The 24146-nt window shown below is 33.9% G+C and overlaps 2 protein-coding genes and 1 pseudogene across 6 annotated transcripts; all 3 read left to right on the top strand.

Moving 5' to 3' along the window:
- Positions 1-533: 533 nt before the first annotated feature.
- Positions 534-6811, top strand: LOC111274611 (ABC transporter C family member 8-like; annotated as a pseudogene). Its single transcript, XR_016334144.1, has 12 exons — positions 534-558; positions 974-2920; positions 3016-3336; positions 3455-3541; positions 3626-4227; positions 4307-4471; positions 4554-4848; positions 4936-5150; positions 5317-5622; positions 5706-5769; positions 5852-6063; positions 6226-6811. The product of XR_016334144.1 is annotated as an ABC transporter C family member 8-like (transcript).
- A 4170-nt stretch (positions 6812-10981) lies between these two features.
- Positions 10982-19353, top strand: LOC111274608 (serine/threonine protein phosphatase 2A 55 kDa regulatory subunit B beta isoform). 4 transcript variants are annotated; one of them, XM_022859378.2, is made up of 14 exons: positions 10982-11150; positions 13354-13457; positions 13552-13650; positions 13774-13893; positions 14265-14471; positions 15167-15258; positions 16343-16461; positions 16589-16712; positions 16880-17003; positions 17915-17983; positions 18078-18169; positions 18264-18341; positions 18475-18542; positions 18690-19353. In XM_022859378.2, the coding sequence occupies exons 1-14, from the start codon at positions 11039-11041 to the stop codon at positions 18824-18826; spliced, it is 1545 nt and encodes a 514-aa protein (XP_022715113.2). In that variant the 5' UTR covers positions 10982-11038; the 3' UTR covers positions 18827-19353. The 4 variants fall into 4 exon arrangements, with proteins under 4 accessions (XP_022715113.2, XP_022715112.2, XP_089612140.1 ...); XM_022859377.2 differs by having other exon boundaries at positions 14265-14474; XM_089756014.1 differs by lacking the exon at positions 13354-13457 and having other exon boundaries at positions 14265-14474.
- Positions 19354-20216: 863 nt separating this feature from the next.
- Positions 20217-21458, top strand: LOC111274610 (uncharacterized). Its single transcript, XM_022859380.2, has 2 exons — positions 20217-20527; positions 21130-21458. Exons 1-2 carry the CDS (start codon positions 20346-20348, stop codon positions 21314-21316), a joined length of 369 nt encoding a protein of 122 aa, XP_022715115.2. The 5' UTR covers positions 20217-20345; the 3' UTR covers positions 21317-21458.
- The last annotated feature ends 2688 nt before the right edge of the window (positions 21459-24146 follow it).

Below are 24146 nucleotides of genomic sequence, written 5' to 3'. Positions count from 1 at the left end.
GTGGAAGGATTATTCACTGAGAATGACAAAATTCAGACGTAAAGAGATGCTATATTTTTCCTATTTGTTTATTTCTCACCTTGAATATTTTATCTAAATTTGGTTGCTGATTGAGGTGAATGCAGCCTTGTACAACATTTTGAGCAGACAAAGATGGCTATCTAATTGCCACTAGTAAATTTCTTGACAAATGCTGTCCGGACAATGGCTGACTATACACTGAATTTAAGAAAATATAAACAGGAGGAGCATTTAATATTGACAAGTAAATAGAAGCCCATCTTGTCAATTGCTTGTCAGTCAACCATGCAGAAGCAGCCAAAAAACCAATCCAATAAACAGCAAAATAAAATGTGAGAAATCTTTAGAATGCAGGGTTTGTTTGATGGCATCTCCTATATGGAATAGCTGAAGTGAATGACAGAAGGGTTTCACTTCATGAAGTATTTTTTGCCAAAGCACATAGAGTCTTAACTCTGAACTGATATGGTTCTGGCGTAATTACCAAAAGCTTGACAGACAAATCTCCAACTATGGCTTCCTCGAGGACCTTACTTGGTGCTCCCCATTTCTTCATTTTCAATCACCTGTTTAATTAATGCACGTTGGATTTTGAGCATTCTACTTCTTGATCTTGCATGAACATGTATCGCCTTTTATTTTGCTTGATCTGCTCTTTCTGGTACTTGAAGACAGCCTTTATAGACTTTTCACAATTCAAAAGAGAAGACTAGAATGGCTTTGTATATAGTAACATAATTCTTAAGACAGCATCATGGACCATCCTTATCTGTTGTAATGGAGACGATATGCTATTTATCTATATTGAAATCCTCCTGTTTGAAGTTCTCTTCCAAATATTCATGTCCTGCCCTTTCGTGAATTCTTTGTGCTTTTTTTTTTTTTTTCATTTCTATTTCCTTTCCCATACGACCAAAATATGCTAATTCCAAATCCTGTGATGGATATGCAGCCGGATTCTCTTTTATTTGTGAAGGGAAACTTGATTTTCGATCTTTTTGCATCCAAGGAGCCATCATAGATGTCATAAATCTGCTATTCCTTCTTGTTTTCTATCTACTTTTGCTTTTAGTTTCCGTCAAAAGACATCAAGGCAGTGTTGTTAACAGAAGGGACTGGATATCCCTTACTGTTTCTATCTGTTGTGCTTTTATTAGTATTCTGTATCTTGGTGTTGGTTTGTGGAATCTAATAGCAAAAAATGATGGATTTAATAACTTAAGCTGGTTGGTTGAGCTTTTCAGAGGATTAATTTGGATTTCTTTATCAGTTTCCTTGCTTGTTCAAAAATCACAATGGATGAAAATTGTCATCTCTACTTGGTGGGTGTCATTCTCTTTATTGGTTTCAGCTCTGCATATTGAAGTTCTGTTTAGAACACACAGCATTGAAATTTTTGACATTTTTCCATGCCTTGTGAACATCTTACTGCTATTTTGTGCTTTTAAAAACTTCGTTCATTTGGCTAGGAAACAAGTTGAAGATGAGAGTTCATCAGAACCACTATTAGAGGAAAAGGAAGAAAAAAACCAAACAGATCTTTGTCAGGCCACTTTTCTTAGCAAAATTTCATTTTCTTGGATTATTCCTTTGCTTTCTTTGGGTTATTTGAGACCTTTAGGCCTTGAAGACATCCCTTCTATTAGTATGGACGATGAATCCAACTTGGCCTACCAAAAGTTTGCTAATGCATGGGAATCCCTTCTGAGAGAGAAAAGCTCAAGTGATAGAAGAAACTTGGTTCTTAGGGCCATAACAAAGGTCTACTTCAAGGAAAATATTTTTATAGCAGTTTGTGCTGTTCTTAGGACGATTCCTGTAGTAGCTCTTCCATTATTGCTCTATGCTTTTGTAAATTATTCAAGCCAGGAAGAGGGAAATCTACAAGAAGGTTTTGTTTTACTGGGATACCTCATTCTTTCCAAGGTTATTGAGTCATTGTCGCAGAGGCAATGGTATTTTGATTCAAGGAGGTCAGGAATCAGGATGAGATCAGCATTAATGGTGGCAATCTATCAGAAGCAGCTAAAGCTTTCAAGTTCGGGAAGGAGAAGACATTCAATTGGGGAGATTGTGAATTCCATAGCAGTAGATGTCTAGAGAATGGGAGAATTTCCGTCGTGGTTTCATTCGACTTGGAGCCTTGTATTGCAGCTTTTCATGTCTATCGGATTACTTTTCTTAGTTGTAGGTTTGGGTGCTATACCTGGTATAGTACCTCTCCTCACATGTGGATTCCTTAATATGCCGGTTGCAAAGATACTACAAAAATGCCAATCTGAATTTATGATTTCCCGAGATGAGAGACTAAGAACCACTTCTGAGATCTTAAATAGCATGAGATCATCAAGTTACAATCGTGGGAGGAGAAATTCAAGAGCTTGATTGAATCCCTACGTGGCAATGAGTTCAAATGGCTTTCTAAACAACAATTTTTGAGGCCTTATGGCACTGGCTTGTATTGGATGTCTCCAACCATTGTTTCTTCAGTTGTCTTCTTGGGATGTGCTCTATTTGGGAGTGCCCCATTAGATGCTGGAACCATCTTTACAGTTCTCGCAACAGTAAGAAGCATGGCAGAACCTGTTAGAATGTTACCTGAGGCACTTTCACTTCTTATACAAGTAAAATTTCTTCTGATAGAATCAATACCTTTCTGCTTGATGATGAACACAAGAATGATGAAGTAAGGAGAATTCCCCTCCAGAATTCTGATAGAAGCGTGAAAGTACAAGCAGGTAATTTCGGTTGGGATCCTCAAATAACAAGTCCAACCCTTAGAAATGTGGACTTGGAAATAGAAAGAGGGCAGAAAATAGCTGTTTGTGGACCAGATGGGGCTGGAAAATCCTCAATCTTGTATGCAATTCTAGGAGAGATACCAAAACTTTCTGGAACTGTGAGTTACAAAACAAATACTCTACTAGTACATTAGCAAGCATTATGTCTTCTTGTCACTGATTTTAGTTCTTTTCCCTTAATATTTGAAAATAGGTTCACGTGGTCGGATCCATTGCCTATCTTTCTCAAACTTCTTGGATCCAGAGTGGGACAATTCGTGACAACATACTCTATGGAAAGCCAATGGACACAGACAAATATGAAACGGCCATTAAAGCTTGTGCTCTGGATAAAGCTATCAATAGTTTTGACCATGATGATCTTACAGAAATAGGGCAGAGAGGGATTAACATGAGTGGAGGACAGAAGCAAAGGATTCAACTTGCTCGAGCTGTCTACAATGATGCCGATATTTATCTTCCTGATGACCCTTTCAGTGCTGTAGATGCACATACAGCTTCTGTTTTGTTAAATGTTAGGAAAAAAAAAAAAAAAAAACTTCAAGCCTCTTCATTGAGTATGAAACTTTGGTGCATAATACAATAATCTATTTTCTTTGTTGCATAATCAAGTTAACTTTTTATGATTGCAGGATTGCGTCATGGCTGCTCTAGAGAAGAAAACTGTCATCCTGGTGACTCATCAAGTGGAGTTTCTCTCAGAAGTTGATAGAATTCTGGTAAATGCGAAGTTTGAATTTATGTTTACATATTATCTATGTGTTTTTCTGGTTTTTCAAAAGGATGATCTGATTTTTGCCTAGGTTATGGAGGGTGGAAAAATTACTCGATCAGGAAGCTATTAACGGCTGGGACAGCATTTGAGCAACTTGTGAATGCTCATGGAGATGCCATAACAGCATTGGTTTCGTTGAATAGTAAAGGTCGAGGAGAATCTCAAGGGTTAGCTCCAGAGATGTCTAATGGATCTTATCCAACTAAACAGAACAATGAGGGGGAAATCTCGGTGAAAGGTCCGCCTGGAGTATAATTAACGCAAGATGAAGAAACGGAGATTGGCGATGTTGGATGGAAGCCATTTCTGGATTATATTTCTGTCTCAAAAGGATCTCTTCATCTATCTTTATGTCTTTTAACTCAGTCTCTCTTTGTCATTCTTCAGGCCGCTTCTAGCTATTGGCTGACATTTGCTATTCAAGTTCCTAGCATGACCAGCGGCATGTTGATAGGGGTTTACACTGGGATTGCAACACTTAGTGCTGTTTTAGCATTTTTTAGATCTCGTTTTGCTGCTCATCTAGGACTAAGAGCTTCTAAAGCCTTCTTCTCTGGTCTCACCAATGCCATTTTCAAAGCTCCAATGCTTTTCTTTGATTCTACTCCTGTTGGGAGGATTCTGACCCGAGTAAGATTAAAATTATCGATAAGTACCCTCTGAGTCTTTTGCCAATATGCTAAAATTCATTTTATGTAAACTCTTGCAGGCTTCATCAGATATGAGTATTCTTGATTTTGACATACCATTCGCCACTATCTTCATGGCAGCCTCTGCTATTGAAGCCATAGCAACAATTGGAATCATGGCGTTTATTACATGGCAAGTTCTCATTGTCGCCATTCTTGCTATGGTAGCTATAAACTACATTCAGGTGGATCCATTTTTCACTTGATTTGATCAATCTCTTTGGCTGATGAGATGAAAGAGCTAATATCTTTCTTCATTAACTGCAGGCGTATTATATGTCCTCTGCAAGGGAACTAATAAGAATTAATGGAACGACAAAAGCTCCTGTTATGAATTATGCAGCCTAGACATCACTTGGAGTGGTTACTATAAGAGCTTTTAACATGGTGGACAGGTTCTTTCAAAATTACCTAAGGCTAGTTGATACAGATGCCACATTTCTCTTTCTTTCTAATGCAGCTATGGCATGGCTAGTTCTAAGGATAGAGACACTTCATAACCTGACTCTATTCATGGCTGCATTTTTCCTTCTTCTGCTTCCTAAAAACCAAGTTGCTCCAGGTAATATCATTTCTATTGAACAATCTTCAATGTAAAGTTCAAATTGTCAAAAAGGCATTAATCTGTCTCTAGAACTTTCATCTGCAGGACTTGTGGGACTCTCTCTTTCGTATGCTTTATCACTAACGGGAACACAAATTGCTGCATCTCGTTGGTACTGCAACTTATCAAACTACATAATTTCAGTTGAACGGATAAAACAGTTAATGCACATACCTGCAGAACCTCCAGCAATTATAGAAGACAACAGACCTCCATCTTCTTGGCCCTCTAAGGGTTGGATAGAATTGCAAGAACTGAAGGTACAAAACCTAAACTGGAAAATTACTTAAAGTATGCTGAAAGTCTATGATGAACTTATTTTCTTTGAACCAATCAATGATCGAGCCATCACTAAATATGTGTCTTATATGCGTTCACAATTTACAATTATGCTTAATTATTATTCACTTTGCTGCTTTATTTTAGATAAGATATCGTCCAAATGCTCCATTAGTTCTCAGAGGAATCTCTTGCACTTTCCAAGAATGGACCAGAGTAGGAGTTGTTGAACGGACTGGAAGTGGCAAAACTACACTCATAAGTGCCTTGTTTCGCCTAGTAGAGCCTGCTAGTGGGAAAATTCTTATCGATGGACTTGATATATTCTCTATGGGACTGAAAGATCGGAGAATGAAGCTTAGCATCATTCCTCAAGAGCCAACTCTATTTAGGGGCAGCATTCGAACTAACTTAGACCCCCTAGGCCTCTACTCAGACGATGAAATATGGAAGGTGACTAACTGATAGCTGTAACATCCAAAGGTTTCAACAATGAGCTTTTTGACTCTTTTTATTTACCAAATGTTCCTGTGCAGGCTTTGGAGAAGTGTCAACTTAAGACAACAATCGGCGGCCTGCCAAACAAGCTAGATTCATCTGGTGAGTTGTAATTTAATGACTATTTTCTTGGGGTGGGGAATGTATAGATAAGATTGTCATTTTGTTGTTGTTGGATTGACAGTGAGTGATGAAGGTGAGAATTGGAGTGTTGGGCAGCGACAACTCCTTTGCCTCGGAAGAGTTCTCTTGAAAAGAAATAAAATTCTGGTCCTAGATGAAGCCACTGCTTCAATAGACTCTGCAACAGATGCCATTTTGCAAAGAATTATCAGACAGTAGCTCATAGAGTTCCAACCATTATAGACAGTGACATGGTGATGGTCCTCTCCTATGGTAAGCTCTTGGTTTCTACTTCGAACATCAATCAACAGATCCCAATAATAATCACATTACTGCAACATTATTATTTTGTTCAAAGTTATTGTGGTGGACTGCCGTCACTTGGCTTCTGATAAATCAACTAATTATGGAAATATTTCCTGATAATATCTGCAGGTAAATTGCTGGAGTATGATGAGCCCTAAAACCTTATGGAGACAAACTCTTCCTTTTCTAAGCTAGTAGCTGAATATTGGTCAAGTTGCAGGAGAAATTCCTATCAAAATTTTAGCAGTAATCAATGATCAGAAGAAATGCACTGGCATGACAATAAGAGCAAGCCCGGGGTGTGTAACAACACTAAGACATTGTTTTTATCTTGAACAGAAAATTTTCTAGGTCTTCCATGAGCTGTTAGTATTGACCTATGGGAAGGAAGTGGAATCAATGATAATTTATAAAATTCAAGCTCTTTGTTCCAATTATTTCTATATGAATAAAGGAAGGCTATAATTATGATAAGAAAGTATTTTGACAAGAATACTGACAATAATTATAATTCATGCTCATTGTACCAATCACCAGCTCAAGTTCCCAACCCTTTACAACAAAATGAAAACATTAATTCCCAACTCAATGATTTTAGTTGGAATAACCAATGCTAAAACATCTCCTTGAGTTGATGTAGTCAAAGTTAAATGGAAAAAGTCATGATAAAAATTAACTATTGCCACTAACCATCTGTTTGAGTTAGTGCAAATTGTCTGCATCAAGGAATAGTTCTTATTATTACAAGACAAAGAAATGAGTTAACACTAAAAAGTATTAAATTATTGCAAGAAACAATTTGCGCTAAAAAGTAATGGAAAAATTAATTAATTACCATTTATACATGAAAAGAATGTTACAACAAGATCCACGTGAAAGAAACAAAATAAAATTAAAACATTCTTCAAGGTCAATTAATTAGGTCATTGAAGTCTTTAGGTAGGATGCGAATTGATCACCATTTTTCATTCTTTAAAGAGCATTTGCTTGACTTTATGTACACATTGGATATTTGAGAATTGGGGGCTTTCTACTTTAGAGACGAATATATATTGTTGACAGGTTTTTATGATAATTCTTGATCCAAAAACAAATCCATAAATGCTGTGTCAAAAAAACTGCATCCCCATTTCCTCTTTGTTTTATATATATATTGGAACATTATGATAACATTTCCTACTCACATTGGCTTTTGATGAAGTGATGATTAAAATAGATGTATCTTTTTCATTAGAAAAAGTACTTCGATAAATTTATAAAATTATATTTAAGTATCATATATAATCTAACTTAAGTATGTTCTGTATTTACTTTCAAAAGATAATATTTAGTAAGTTTCCGATCATATATAATCTGATCCATATTTTTAACTAGGATAATCTTTAGTGAATTCTAATGAGTTTGCAATATTGTTTGTAGTTTGCAATCTGAATACAGCTGAGCAGTATTGTCAGCATTGTTGTTTTTTTCAATGGAAATCCTGCTAATAAGGAGGAGCAACACGTGCTCAAACTCTTTTCCATTGCTCCATTCGCAAACTTCGGCTTTTATTAGCCTCCTGTTTTTGCAAATCAAGTCCCAAACTGGGAAATCCTTTCACATAAGTAATCTCCATCTCCAAGCTTCACACTTGGGCAGAAATCACCCATCCCATCTCCAAGGCAGATTATTGTTTTCTTCTCCTTATCCATCCATAGTGAAGCTTGGATCCTTTCAATCACAACACCCTAATAAGGAATTAAACCATAATCAATTAGATAGTACTATCAAAACACTAATGTTGGGGAAGAAATGTATGGGGGTCAAAAAAACAAAAGAAATAATGCAATGCAAATCTCTTTGCTTCTGAATACATTGAAAACTCAAACGTTACAAAGGAGTGTTTATAGACAGAAAAAGGGCTTTTTGGTTATAAACAATGGATTTTTTGAGTTTTTAAGTTGGAAACAGGCACAAGAATTCCTTTTATTAATTTTTTTTTCTGCAAGCTTCCTTGAAATTACATACTAATCTGATACAACTGCTTGAAAAAAATCTTATTGTACAAGCAATACTATCCGCTTGAATTGATGACTTTGTTTGGATTATGTGGTCAATCACTTTTGGTCAGCGGATCATTGGGGTAAACTGGCGTGAAAGGGGGTAACATGTTATGGGCATGTGTGAGAGTCAAATTCGGGTAATCATAATTGAGATTGGGCTTTTTTCTAGGGTCTGGTCACTCCAAAAGCCCTGTTAAACTGTGCCAATGGCCCAAAACGTGAAAAACAAAAATGGTGTTCAGTTCTGATGCTGACAGGAATTATGGGACTGTAAATTTGCCTTTACTTGACTACGTGTTAATTGATATGGACAAAAAAAATCATGCCAAAGGGAACCAAGGAACTATTGTATTCTTATTCTATCATTTTCATAAATCAAACAAGCCATGAACATTCAATAATTATCGTAATCCGACGATATATTTTCGTTTTAAAAAAATTTTGAAATTCTAACTTCCAACCTTGATATAGATGGATTAAATGGGGAAACAAGATGAGAAAGTGCCACTTTTTTCTTTATGTAATCTGACCAATGTGTCTAAGAGAGGAAAACCAGGGATTTATCTTCAACCTTGCAAATTGGACACGAAAGAAGTTTTGATCATTTTAGGTCCTAAGCAGCGTCTCTCAATTCTCATCATGGTTTTTCCTGGAATGTGCTAGGAAAATGGTTGCTTTGGGGCCCCATGCAATTGGGGAAAGTCTACGTGTTGCTCATTCAGAAGCTCCAAAAAGGGTCGAAGAAATGTTTTAATTTCTTGGGTTTTATAGTTAGGTCTAAACAGGAAAAAGAAGGAAAAGGGGAAGGTTGTTTTCTTTGGCCATGTTCCAGGTAAACTCTCACTCTCTGTCTCTCAGATATTCAATCTTGTTTTGTAATTACATGGTTGTTTTTTATTGCATCACTTACCAAAAAATTTAGAAAACAAAAAAAAGTAATTTATTTTTTTTTAATTTAATGCAAATGGCATTGTATAGAAAAAAAAAAAAAAAAGTGGCAAACATTTGCTTACCATGCATGCATCTCATAGTCATGTAATTGAAAAATTATCTCCTACAAGGATTCACAACTATTCTAGTTAGGATATATTTATACATATTAAAATTTTAATTAATTAATTAATTAACATATGTTAACTTTTTAATCTTACTTATCGAGATTAAAATATTCACGTCAATGTTTAAAAAAGGAACTTTAATTTTAAAATTTCAGCCTTGATATTAAATCCTCCAAAACTATAAATAGAGCGTAGATCAAAAGTTGCACTCATTCTTATCATGTCCTTAAATTAATTTTTGTCTAATTATGCCACTAGAAAACATTAATGTAATAAATGCAATTCATTAGTGAATTCCCCATCTACTAATTGATGTCCACATGACTAAATAACACTAGTAACCATACCTTATAAAATTATTTCCTCATCAAAAAGATGTAAGAAATAGAAAATTATTTAGAATTTATTTATTTTTAATGATTTTGGAATGGAGTTTAATTTTGAACTTAAAAACTTTTTTTCTTATTTAAAAATTCAAAGTATCCGATAAATCTAAAAACATCTTATCCATAATAAAAAAATAAAGACCAAATATTTTTTATATGTTTTTTTATATATTTTGTTTTTGGCATGCAATCTCCATCAAACCTCCTAACAAAGAAAATGATTTCATACTAAAGAAAAGAAAAACGATGCTCCACTCCCCTACCTCTTAGCTCATCTCTCGCCGTCTGATCACTTGACTTCCCAATATCTTTAATCGGACGGTCCCAAATTTCACCGGAAGATTTAAAGTCAGTGACAACAATGCCATTTCATACCACTTAACAATTCATAAAAAAAGTGGGACTATTTGTATCCCATGGTATTCTCTTTACACTTCAATTTTTTTTTTATGAAATTATTTAATTATTTTTTCCTTCAAATAAATTTTCAAACGTTTTTAACAATTTTGGAAAATTTCAAAAGTTGTTAAAAACATTCGAAAATTTATTTATGAAATTTTTTAAATTTTTTCATAAATTTATTTTAAAAGTTTGAAAATATATCAAAAATTTCAACGAAATTAAAAATAAAATTAAACAAAAAAATAAAAATTTTTTTGAAGTTCTTAAAAATAAAAAAATATAAAAAATTTCATTAATTTGAAGTAAAAAAATATAAAATCAAAGATAAATCATTTATTTTTTTTACTTTTTCGTTTGATTTTATATTAAAATATTTAGTTGTGATTCAAAATTTTTAAAAAATAATTTTTAAAAATTATTAAAAATTTTAAAAATTCAACTTCAAAATACTTTTAAAACTTTTTAAAAATTTATATAAAAAAATAATTAACTAACTTTACTTATAAAAAAAAAAAGATGTGAAGTGAACAGGGTGGTGTGCAAATAGTCCCACTCTCCGTAAAATCTCACCCTCTCAAAATCACCCGCACCCTCCTTCAATCAAAAGGCGCTTGTCGAGTCAAAATAGAAAAAGTCACAGTCCGTCGCTATCACATTCACAAATTATAAAATAGAGAGTATTTTTTTTACTCGGTCATTTCAATCCTTTAAGAAATCTAAAATCCCAAATTTATCCTTCCCCAGAAAGAGAAAAAGAAAGGAAAAGTTTTTTTTTTTTTTTTAATTTATTAATTTTTAAGAAGAGGGAGCAATTTTGGGTCTTTGTTGTTTGTCTCTATATTTCATTTTTTTCCTTTCGAATTTAAGACGGAAGAAAAAGGAAAAAAAGAAAAAAAACTAATTCAAGACGCGATCTTTTATTTGATTCTGGGAGTGTGGTTGAATCTAGGCCGTTAGATTTTCCATTTTTAAGATTGATTATCAGACAGTAAAAAATACAGGCAGAGATAAACCAAAAAGAGAGAAGGAGAGAGAAAGAGAGAGAGAGAGAGAAATGAACGGAGGCGATGAGGTGGTCACAGCTCCGCCGGGCCCGCCACAGCTTCTAGATTGGAAATTCTCTCAGGTATTTGGTGAACGAACCGCTGGAGAAGAAGTTCAAGAAGGTAAACTCATTGTTTTTGGATCCAATTGGTAATTTGTTGGTTCTATTGGAATTAGGGTTTATTCTGGTGTTTTGGATCTATTTGGGATCATGGGTTATTGAGTAATTGTTGTTTAGGTTAATGGGTATGAGAAATTTTGAGACTTGTTTGTTTTGGACTTTGGCTTTGATTTGGGAAAAATAGTGGTTTTGTGTCCAAATAACACTTTGAATCATTTCTGGGTGTTAGTTTTCTGGGAGAAAAGGTAGTGTGGAAATGAACTTGGTGAAGTTAGTGATGGTGCATGCACAACAAGTTTTGCCCTTTTTTCGGTTAATGGCAGTCGTTTGGATCTCTAGTCATTGTTTTACCTATTTTGTGGTAGTGGGTTTTAGTACATGTCAATTGATTAACAGTATTGAAAACTGAATTGAAATTGGAATCTGGCTATTATCACTTCGTTAGGATGGAGATAGAATATGCTTTTCGAGTTCATGTCACTTAACTCTTATCCCATGGATGGATGACAACATTGATGTGGCATGGGTTTACTATTTGTATGATCTTCCGGGGGGGGGGGGGGGGGGGGGAGAGGGAGTTAAAGTCAGCTATATTTTGCAAATTCCTGGGTTTATTTGGTGGTGGTTTATGTCTGATAGGAATTGGTTGTACTATGGCAAACTTCCTTGTAAACGGGACAGGCAGAAAGTGGGTTAGATTATGAGTTGAATGATGTAAGATTGTATGGTGCTTCCTAGAAAGATATAGTTTAGTGATTGGTAGATTTTTTACCTTTTAGATACTCGGTTTAAATTCATATTGTTCAGTTCAGCAAGTCAATAGTGAAACTTGGCTTAACAAGTTGAGTTCCTGTGCAAGTATAATGTGGGTAAACATTAAAATATTTAACTTATACTGAAACAGATTAATAGAGACCCTAGGTTATGATGAAAAAGTGTTAGAACTAGCTTGATAATGGTCAGTTTAATGACACTATAAGAACAAGCTAGTATGATACGAAAGGGCTTTGATGTAGAAACTGCAGATTATTGTTGGGCGCTTAAATTGATAACATCCTTAGGAACCGATGGCTAAGAAAAGTAATGAGTTTGTGGAAGCTTGAAATAGAAGTGTGGAGAGCAAGATCCGAGGAAGTTGCCTAAGAATTAAGATGGTTCAATGATGTTTGATGAAAACCAATAATGTTAAAGGACATAATTAGTCAATGAGCAATGAGTTAAGAAGACATCAAAAGTGAATTCTCAATGATACTAAACGAGCCGGTTACTTATTTTTTGGAGGAAGTAGCCGTAGTAGACCGTTTTGGTTTTGTCTATAAGATTGATTCATTAAGATTAAAAAGTCCTTTCAGGTAAATTATTGAAAAATAACCCAGAAAAGTATGGCTGTGATTTTATGGCTTCTTTAATTGTGGATTTTTGGACTGACAGTCGGTGGAGAATTTGGATGGCTGGTATGGCTATCTTTTTGCTTCTAGAAAAGCTTGGGAGGTCTGATCTTGCAACATTTATGCTTATCTATACAAAGGATTTGGTCTTTGACACAATTTGCACATATGAATAGCATTATGAAAAGGTCATGCATGGCAATAGTTCAGGTTGGATTCAGTAAGAGATTGATAGCTTTCAGAAACATTTTTGTTGATTCTGGTGGAATTGCCAATTATTTTCTGTCAACAATAACTCATAGTTTAGCTAAACATTGCAAAATTCTATTTTGAGTTCTGGAAAACCAATGAATCAGTCTCTGGCAATGATTTTTTGGAAAGGAACTATCTTGGACTTTCTGATACTCTTAGAGCTTGTCACTTGCTGTGTAGTAGTTCTCTTTTTATTCTTATTGTCTCTCCAAATTAAGCTTGTCATTTCCACAATGACATTGTTCTTAAGCTTGCTAGAATAATAGTGATGCAAAGGTGATAGGAATGTTGATTACGATGGCTGTGGATTATTCTTGGTAGGGCATGGCAGAAATAGTGTACATTCTATCAAATATTAACCTTTTTTTTTTCAAAGAGAAAAATGTAGTGTAGAAAACAAAAATTATGGCAAGAGAGTAGTGATTTATTGATAGAAGGAAAAAAGATATGGGCTTCTTCCCAGGCAATGCAGTTTCTATATAGAAAGGCAATCTTGACAAAATTTCACCATTACTCTTACTGGCTGTACAATGTATTATCTTAAGAATTTGTTTCCTCCTGCAGTTGATATTATTTCAGCAATTGAATTTGATAAAACTGGGGACCATCTTGCCACTGGTGACCGTGGGGGCCGGGTTGTTCTCTTTGAGAGGACAGATACAAAGGATGTGGGTTCTGCTGCCTTCTCTGATGTTAATATATTACGTTAGTGTTTTTCTTGGATTGCAACTTCATAATAACTTATTTTACTACAAATTGTAGCATGGTGTATCCAGAAGGGATCTCGAGAGAATGGATTATCCAATTAGTCGGCATCCTGAGTTTCGTTACAAGACGGAGTTCCAGAGCCACGAACCTGAGGTGCTCTCTCTTCGCTTTTTGATGCAGTATACATGCACATGCACACAACTACAGAAACACTTGTTTCCCACTAGGCTCAATTTTTGTCCCATATCTTTGTCTGAATTTTTTTTTTTTTTTCAGTTTGACTATCTCAAGAGCTTGGAAATAGAGGAAAAAATCAACAAAATCAGATGGTGCCAAACAGCCAACGGTGCCTTGTTTCTGCTTTCCACCAATGATAAAACCATCAAGTTTTGGAAGGTAGGAAGGAAATTTGTGTTGTAACTACTGTCTTAACTCTGTCTCCTTTCAGTTGATTGTAGATTGTCAATATGAACACTTTGTTTGCAATAAGTAGTGGCTAGTATTTTAGTATGTTCATGCAATTATAATGGAATATGTTCCGTAAAACCACTGTAAAGGTAGTGGTGTATAGATAGAATGGTCTGTAAAATACTTCCTATGAAATGGTTAGACGAGTAAAACTCGCTTGGTAATATTTTTCATTTTAGTCTATCTGTTCTTCTAAGCATTGGTGTTAAGTATATTTAATGATTGATGTTATGATTTGTGGATACCTCTGTCCTTTCCTTTAAACCCACTTATTTGTCTGCTGTTCGAGGGTTCAACAGGTACAAGAAAAGAAGGTCAAGAAAATATCTGACATGAATTTGGACCCATCAAAAGCTGTAGGAAATGGCAGCATTGCTAGTTCAAGTAATTCAAGTAGCCCCAAACCTTTTCTTGCAAATGGAGGCTCCCCTGACAGATCCTATAACAATTTGAGCGATGACTTTTCTTTCCCACCAGGAGGCCTTTCATCGTTGCGTTTACCTGTGGTAGTTGTACTCTACACATTTTATATACTCGCTGTAATGAACTTCAAGGCTAAAATTTAAATACATTTGAACTATATGAGCTTTAACAAAAACTTTTTAAAGCAAGGTTAATGAAAACTTTTGAATTATATGAGCTCAAGGTTAGCGAGGTTGATAAAAACTTTTTAAATCGTATAGGACTAACTTTATATCCTATACAATTAGGGGCAAGTCCTATGGAAGTGCAAAGTAGGGTAAGAGCAACCAATGTTTCCCAGGAGCAGTACATCAACTAGGTATAGGACTTGCTCTTTGATGCCTAACTGAATTAGGGGCGAAGCCCATGATTCTTTGTCTCCTTTTTGGTGGTGAAGGCAAATGAGATTAGTTTTTTCATTTTATATCATATTCTACATCATTTCTTACAAATATGGACTTCCATGTTTTTATGTAAAATATACTGTTAGAGTTTAGATCCTGTTATATATTATCATCTAGGAATCTGCCACTTTCTGCTCTTCATCTTTTTGGATGACTGGGGCCTTCACAACCATAAGTCGCACAAGTCCTTGGAGGACCACTTGGTTGTTCTTTCTCCTTTTTTCGGATGGGGGGAGGGTTAGAACTTTGTTGTTGAATATCAGGGACATTTTTTATTGTCTAAATGCTTCTTGGTCTGTTGCTCCGCACTAACCTTTAACCTTTACTATGTCTAGGTAACAAGTCAGGAGACCAGCCTAGTGGCTAGAAGTCGACGGGTTTATGCCCATGCTCATGATTATCACATCAATTCTATTTCAAATAACAGGTAGCTATTCGCTTTTCTTATTACAATTTTGTTGTGCTTTGACTTCCTATATTTGGATTTATTTGAAAACCAATCAAAGAGGAAGTATGATTTCTTTTTCCTGGATAATATGTAGTAGAATCATGCATCTTACTTTTTCCTTCTCTAAAGGAAGAAAAGTCACCTCAGACACTTGAATGCCCTTCAATCTGATAATTGCCTAACCTATATATTGTATTTTTGTTGATTTTTTGTCGTTAGCAGTATTATTCTGAGGTGATTATTGAGAAAGTGATGTCATCTAGTTTTAGGTTCTAGATTGGAGTAGAGATTAAAACTGGCATTAATTGGGCTTCTAGTTTTTTTTCCTTTTCTGTTCAAACTTAGTGCTTTTGTGAAGCATACGATTCTCAAGTTATAATGATCAAGGCTGATTGATTATTTAAGTAATGATATAATGAATCCTGATTCCTCCCTAATAACATTCTGTTACTGAACTTGTTGTGTTGTCATGTCCAAGCAAGAAGCTGTCAGTCTTCTTGCTTTAGAAATGAAAGGCTGATTAATAATGTTGAGAAAAATGGAGAACTTCTAAATCATTGGATCTTAAATGCTATGGACGGAGCTTTCTTCAGGAATTATCTCTTTTGTAGGCCTCTGAGCCATCACATTCTCATTTTGCATGAGAATATGGTTAGTTAGCTTTATCAACTGATCATGCTTTATGCCATGCAACCCTTGAAGCATTAAAGATTTTAGCTCATGCTAAACATTTGAATCTAGAAGGATTAATATTTTATTAGAGAATTATATATTTCTTGTCTTGAAGTTGGATTGTCTGCACACCATGTTTTCTGCACTATCTTTATTCTTATTCATGTAATTTGTTTGGAAATCCTTATGATGATATTATAGTATTAAAGCTTCAGGCGTGTGTGCATTTTATATCTTATTGGATTATAGTATGCCTTGTATGACAAGCATGTGTGTGTTTGAAAACACATCCTGTTTCAGTTTTTTACTTTTCATCATTAGCTTGATTTGCCAGGTATACTGACTCTCTCTCTCTCTCTCTCTCTCTCTCTCTCTCTCTTATGTTTCCTAGTGATGGTGAAACTTTTATATCAGCTGATGATTTACGTATAAATCTTTGGAACTTGGAAATTAGCAATCAAAGTTTCAATATCGTTGATGTAAAGCCAGCTAACATGGAAGATCTAACTGGTAAGCCTCTTAGCATAATCGTACTTTTCTGTGCTGCTTTCACTACTTAAAAAGTATTTGCTGCTTCAGTGCTGCAAAATAAATTTGCAAAAGTAAGGGTTGAACTTTTGCTATGTTATCTTTGCAGAGGTTATCACATCAGCAGAGTTTCACCCTACCCACTGTAATATGCTAGCATATAGTAGTTCAAAGGGCTCAATTCGCCTCATTGATTTGCGGCAGTCAGCTTTGTGTGATTCTCACACCAAATTGTAAGTGATTTACCATTTTCATTTCTTTGTTGAATTTACTTACATTTCCACCAAAAATACCATGCTATAGATCCTCATATGTGAGTCATGTAACAGGTTTGAAGTTTAAATTTGCTATTTGCTTTCAGTATCCTTTCTGAATAATGAGTACTATTCTATGGTAACAGGTTTGAAGAACCGGAGGCACCTAGTTCTAGATCATTTTTTACAGAGATAATTGCCTCAATCTCAGATATTAAATTTGCGAAGGATGGGAGATATATACTTAGCCGTGATTACATGACTCTTAAGGTTTGGCTTTGTTTCTTTTTCTTCTGGTTTTGCTTTGTTTCTTTTTCTTCTGGTTTTGCTTTGTTTTCTTTTCTTGTTTTAGCTATTGATATGTATAATTATTCTTTGCATTGCATGAGCATCACATTATGTATGTAATTCTTCTTAAGCATGCCCCAATGACTTCTTGTGCCATTTAATCCTTGACTGAATAATCTGTCACCATACTCTGTAAGACATTGAAAGGATTTGACTGCAATTGGTATTATGTAATGTGCAGCTGTGATGACCTTTCGCTGCAAATATCTGTCTGATAAAAACATTCTAGTTTGAAACATTCAACACGAAGTGATTAAAATGGAAACAACAATTTGGCTTGTTGGCATTTTGGACTCAGATAGTCAAACAATTTTGTTTTTCTTGTAGAGAGCTTATCATGAAGATATGAAAAAGGTGGGGATGGGGGGTGAGGGTAAATGTTATGATGCGATATCTTCTGTTCAGTACTTAGCATGAATATACAACATTCAACACGAAGTGATTAAAATGGAAACAACAATTTGGCTTGTTGGCATTTTGGACTCTGATAGTCCAACAATTTTGTTTTTCAGTACTTAGCATGAATATACAAGTTGAATCATTTTAGAGTAAATTGCTGTTTGTAATTTTCTTCCTCATTCTCTGTTTGAATCAATCGCATGCCATTGTGTTTTAATTTTTTTATCTTTGAACATACTTAACCTAAATCACTCTTAATATCGTTAATTTAAATCAGTATCTACTTATTTTCAGCTGTAAGACTTCTGATGGTGGTTTTAAACTTTTATTATTGATCGTGTTCTTGATATCATATACATTTGATGTTTCCTACTTGTTTAATGGGCATTTTAGGACTTGTCATCTAACTTGATTATGTATCACTCGATTGTCAGTTGTGGGACATTAATATGGATTCAGGTCCAGTTGCAACTTTCCAGGTTCATGAATATTTAAGACCTAAGGTATGATTTCTATGCTCTGAAAGAGATGATGAAATTAATCATTTCTGTGTTGTGCTGTGTCTGAACTGATTATTGCATTCTTTAATTGTTTCAGCTGTGTGATTTGTATGAAAATGATTCAATATTTGACAAATTTGAATGTTGCCTAAGTGGTGATGGATTGCGAGTGGCAACAGGTTCCTACAGGTTTGTTTTTGAGCAAAAGTCTGTCTCTTAACTTTTTGTTGTTGCCGTTATCTTCTTCCATGTAACAAAATATAAATTTCCCCTCTGATCTCAGCAATCTATTCCGTGTATTTGGTTGTGCACCTGGAAGCTCGGAGGCAACAACTTTGGAAGCCACCAAAAATCCAATGAGGTAAAATTTTCACACCAGGGCCTTTCCAAAAAAAAAAAAAAAATCACTCAAGCAAAGTACAAGATTAAAAGTGCCGTGAATTATGATTTCCGTAATGATGTTAGTAGTTATAAACATCCCTATAACTATCCAGGAGACAAGTTCAGACTCCCACAAGGCCTTCCAGATCCCTAAGCAGTATCACACGTGTTGTCAGACGAGGTAATGATTTAGTGTTCATTTGTTTCCTTAATTTTTTATTATTTTCTTGCTCAACTCCTTGGTGTGTAGGGAGAGGGGAGTTAAATGAATTCTTTCAGTTCTTGGTTGTACTGAAATGCTTTTATGTTGGTGACTTTGTCGTATCAGGACCAGAAACCCCCGGAGTTGATGCAAATGGAAATTCTTTTGATTTCACAACAAAGTTGCTGCACCTAGCATGGCACCCAACTGAAAACTCGATTGCCTGTGCTGCTGCAAACAGCTTGTACGTGTACTATGCTTAAAGATGATCCAAGAAGCAATGTATTTGCTTGGTTAACTTTTATGGGTTGCTGATGGCGAAAGCTCCTTTTCCTTTTCCCGCGAACCAGCGAGTTAAAGGCTACATTGAGTCTCATACTTCCGATGCCCCTAAATCCATAGCACATGTTATATTATCAAGGTCCAGAAATGGCTTGTCACAGATCCATGAGGAAGCAACCTGTCTTTGTTCCTGGGTTGGCAGCTTAATTCTCTTTTTATCACCCCCATCTCCCAAACCCCAAAAATTTCTTTTGCCTTTTCTCTTAATTCTTTTTTTACACCCTAGCCTATCTTCTTTTAAAATAGAAGATGGAGTAATGTTTCAAGATTTGTGTTGGGTTGAAGTTAGCAGAAAATGTGATTGTAGCTCACCTACAACAAAACTAAAGGATGTTCCCTATTTGCCACTAGGTTTAAGGTAAAATGTAGTTTTTTACTCAAAAATCAAGGTGGGAAGGAGCTGTTAAAAACTTGCAGTGCATCAATTTTTTTATTGATTCTTTTGTCATGTTTGGACCTTCATCCTTTAGTTTAGATGAATCTATCCTTTTAGCTTTTCGTCACTAGGTCTGCCAAGTGACATTTTAGTTTTGACTCCAAATACCAACTTAAAAACGATTTGGTGAAAAGGGTGTTTTGTATTTGCAACTAGGTTGATGTTTCTGTTCTGGTTCTCTCCTCTACCCCCCCCCCCCCCCCCCTTTTTTCCTTATTTATTTATTGAATCCTTCGGTTAAAAGCGTCCTGTGAAAAGCAATGTAGCTTGGGTTGGGGTTGGGCTAGTGTAATATTGGTTTCATTACTCTTTTTTTTTTTTTCTTTATAATAATATGTAATTACCATAAGTTAAAGAAAAGTTTTAATTTTGGCCTCATTCAACTTCAATTATAAATCTACTTTAAGTGTAGTCACTGAAATTGAAGTCTAATGCTTCACTAAGTGATTATTATTAACAGAGTTAAAGTATATAATCTTCTCCTCCAAGTGCATTCGAACCCAGTTTCAATTACAAATGGATGTTCTCAAGTTCAAACTCCAAAGATAGATTACTCTCCACAGATCTTGGAGAAATCTGATGTTCCTTGGAGGCCCACATATAAATTGGGAGACTCGTATCCAAAGCATAACAATATTATATCTGCAAAATTATTTAATTACCGTTTGAATACTTCAAATAAAATTTCAAAGTAAATAGCTAACCTCCCCCTAGTTTCATGGCTTCACATCAGTGAGGTCACTCCTAAATTCACACATTTGAGACTTCACATTTTCTCCAAAAAGTAGAAATATATATAAAAAAAAAAAACAGAGAAAAGCTTTACTTGAAAGCCGAAAGGTATTTTGCTTACACTTATCTATCTATGTTCTTCCTTTGATTTTTTTTTTTTACAATTTCTTTAGAAATGGTCACTATTGCATTTTGTTCTTCTCGTAGAATTGTAAGTATTGTTTTAATGCATTTTCTTGACCAATTCTGATGGTTATTTTAAGGAATTACAGATGGCGTCAAAGTTTCAACAGTTGCAAACAAAGGCTGCTCAATTTTCACAGCTTGTGACCAAGAATGGAGGTTCCTACTACAAGGAGTTGATGGAGCGAAACAAGCAATACATCAAGGAACCATCCAGTATAGAGACAAGCCAATTGTTGGCTAAACAATTGTTTTATACTCGACTTGCCAGGTACTTTCTTTTCTTCCGCATATATATTGGAATATTTTTTCCTTTATATTGCTTTAAATGGTAGCCCTTTTCACTTTTCACTCAAGCACAGAAGTTTATTGCAGAAATTTTCCAACAAATTCATGGTAGGTCCATGAATATATGCTTAATTGGCAAGTTTTTACATTATCATAACAGTATAAGACCACCTCCATAGACATTGATTCTCTAACTTGCTTGATATGGTCCTGATAATGACGAATGCTAGATAAATAAAACCGAAAATCGGCTTAGAAAATCTGTAGCAACGACCTCCTATATCCCTTCAACTTATGGTCATTTAAGAGAAACAGGGTCAAGACTGATATGCATTGGTAACGTGGTATTCCATAAATAGTAGAATTTCTTGACGCAGATATCAGTTTTGTGTTATTGATTGCAGATATCCAGGTCTTTAATCCTTTCCTGTTATTGGCTAATAACTGGTCTGATTTCCTTCACTTTGGGGGACTTGAAATCTGACTGGATATGGCAAATTGATGACAAGTTCCATAGGATAAACAATCCAGGCTTAACCTAGTGGTTGTTCACCTCTTTTAATGTTCAGTCTGATGTATATGCAGTATTCCTAAACGACAAGAGGCGTTCTGGAAAGAGCTTGATTCCCTCAAACAATTTTTAATGACCAAGGAAGCATGGAACATTGAAAATGCTAGCATGGCTGCTCTGATTGGAGTTGAGTGCTTTGCCTGGTTCTATGGCGGGGAGGTAATTGGAAGAGGGTTTACAGTTACAGGTTACTATGTTTAAAAACTTTCAATTCTATTACCTGCAATAATTTTCATCTTCTTAAAATTTGAAGCTGATGAGAGTCTGTCAGCTATGGACATTACTATCACATTAATAATTTTGTCAATTTTGTGAATATTTTCTCTGCAAAAAAGTCTTCAACTCTTTTCACTAAGTTTGCTCTAAAGATGAAATGCTTGTAAATTTCATTCCATCTTCATTTTTTGGCAAATTGTGGAAGCCAAGTGGAATTTTTGCTCTTATATTCTTTGACATGTTCATACTTGATGTTGTTGACACATGTTGCCAAGTGCATTACATTATTCACTTAAATCCCAAATTATAAAGCTTTAAGGCATCGAATCTGCCTAAGAACAACATGACGGTTGAAAACAAAACAGCATCTTTTAGAATATAAGGAGCATAATGAGACTTTCATAAGCCTGTAAGAAACACTCAGATTGGTTCCCTTTAGAAATATTTTTTCTTGTCAATTCGTGAAAAATATTTCCAAAATAAAATTTTAAATGTATCAAACCGATGTTAAAATTAAATCGTACACTCTCAAAATCATTCGTAATAATAAACTTATAGGCATCACTTTTTTTTTTTCGAACGTTTTTGGGGTGGACATCAAATATAAAAAGACAAGAACATGAAGGAAGAATAGCCAGCGATGAGGAATAACATCTTTAATTTTTAATATGATTCTCCTCAGAATTGATCCCTTCACAGAATATCAGGACATGGATTAATTCAGTTGGGTTTTTTTGATTAAAAACTCAGGGTTTTGCCAACTATTCTGCCTCTTTGCATCTCAAATGTCAAAAGTTTTTCTGCATTCCCACTAAATTTTTGTACAGATGCTAAATCTAGAAATAAGAAATCAAATCCAGGTTTTTTTTCGCTGCATCCCTTGGGATGCCTAACTAAAATTCTCTCTATGACTTTATAAGAAATATGAAAAAAAATTTTAATTTAATGATTAAATTACTTAAAAAGTAATTATAATAATAAGTTTTCCATCTTTTTTTTTTTTTCGTCTTTCTAACCAAACAAGCCTTTAAGTTATTATATGGTGTATAATTGCATGTAACTTTTCTTAGAAGAACGGAATAGAATAAAATAACAGTGGGGATATCGAAGATAATGATTTAAATTGGATTTGGTTTGATTTTTTTTAAATATTATATAATATTATAAAATTTTAAAATTCAAATCGAATTTTTATTTTATTCAAATTAAAATGAATTAAATTTTATTGATCTGATTTATAATTTATAATTTTTATATATTATTTTAATATATTTAAATAAATTTTGATATAAAATTATTTTTTATTTTATAAATTTTAAAATATAAATAAAAATTAAAATATATAATTCAGTTCGATTCATTTTTTTTATTTTTTATCTCTCAATTCAAATTTAATATAAATATATTTAATATTCAAACTTAATTCGAATTAAACTTAATATTATATTTTCGAATCATTTTTAAATTTATAAATTTTTTTCTCATACCTAAGTGAGGAGGAGATCCCATTTATACATGCTTTTGACTTTTTTTTAATCATAAATATAGTTAAAAATTATATTTCAACATTTGATATGGTGTATATGTATAATATGAGTTATATTATCTTATACAATGACTATTAATTTTTTTATGTGAAAGGAATGATATTTTAGTTTTATTATTAAAATAAAAAACAGATATATTTATTATTTTTTATTATTAATTAAATATTTATTCGAATGTGTAATAAATTTACTTTATATTATTAGGCATGTGATTATTGAATAATTCTTATGTTAATTTATTCATTATCTCAATTAGAATATAATAAACACTTGATGAGTGATAACCCTTTAAATAAGTGGTTTCAACAATAATAAAAAGCCTCAAAAAAATAAAAGTAAAACCCGAGCGCTGAATCCGGTGGAAAGATTTGAGGGACGCCATTTGAGCCGGGTTGCATGCGGGAGAGACATGGACGGGACAGGACTTTTTACTGGAACCTACGCTTTCTTTGTGGGCCTCTTGGGCCCCAGATCATGCCTCCCTACTCCCCATCATTTATGCACACTCACTCTCTTTCTTGATGCAATCTTTTCCGTCGATGTCTCCATTCCCTTAATCAAACCTTTATTTATTTATTTATTTATAGAATCCGATAATTACTTTGAGTTATTATAGTCTAATAGATTAAATCTTATAAAAGAATCAAGCTATTTTAATACTTATATTTTTTATTCATAAAATTTAAAATCAAAATTTTATTTAAAAAAAATAATTTTTTTAATTATTTGTACCCATAAAGATGTTGATAAACTTTTATCATTTGATCCTAAGACTTTTACCTTTCAATATTTAAAATAACATAATATATTTATATTATTTTTTGAAAATTTTAAATTTACATTTTAGCCAAAATCACACTGTCATCTGAATTGACAATGTCCATGTGAGATTCAATATTAATCTCAAAGGTAAAAAAAAAAATATCTTCAAATGAGAATTGAAGGAGATTGTTTTAAGTCATCTAGTGAAGTATTTTTGGAAGGGTTTGTGTATGAGAAATCATAAATTGTAAAGGTTTTTGATCTGATTATAGTGTAGGGTTTTGAGATGTAAAACTTGAGCTTGATTTTAGTTTTTAAGGTTGAGAAAATGATTATCTCATATATAGTTATTGAATAAGTTTCAGCAAATTATTCAATAATATGAGATAATGCTTTCAGAGAAAAAGATGATCATTGATACTTCAAAAATTGATTTCTTAAGCATGCATCTAAAAAATGATCAGTACATAGCTCAACATCACATTGTTCAATCACTTATAGATTTT

The sequence above is a fragment of the Durio zibethinus genome, chromosome 26 (assembly GCF_047325235.1).
Source record: "Durio zibethinus cultivar Kanyao isolate XHJ-2024 chromosome 26, ASM4732523v1, whole genome shotgun sequence".
NCBI lineage: Eukaryota > Viridiplantae > Streptophyta > Magnoliopsida > Malvales > Malvaceae > Durio > Durio zibethinus.
Note: the sequence above shows the minus strand (reverse complement) of the source record. Positions and strands in the feature narration are given on the sequence as shown.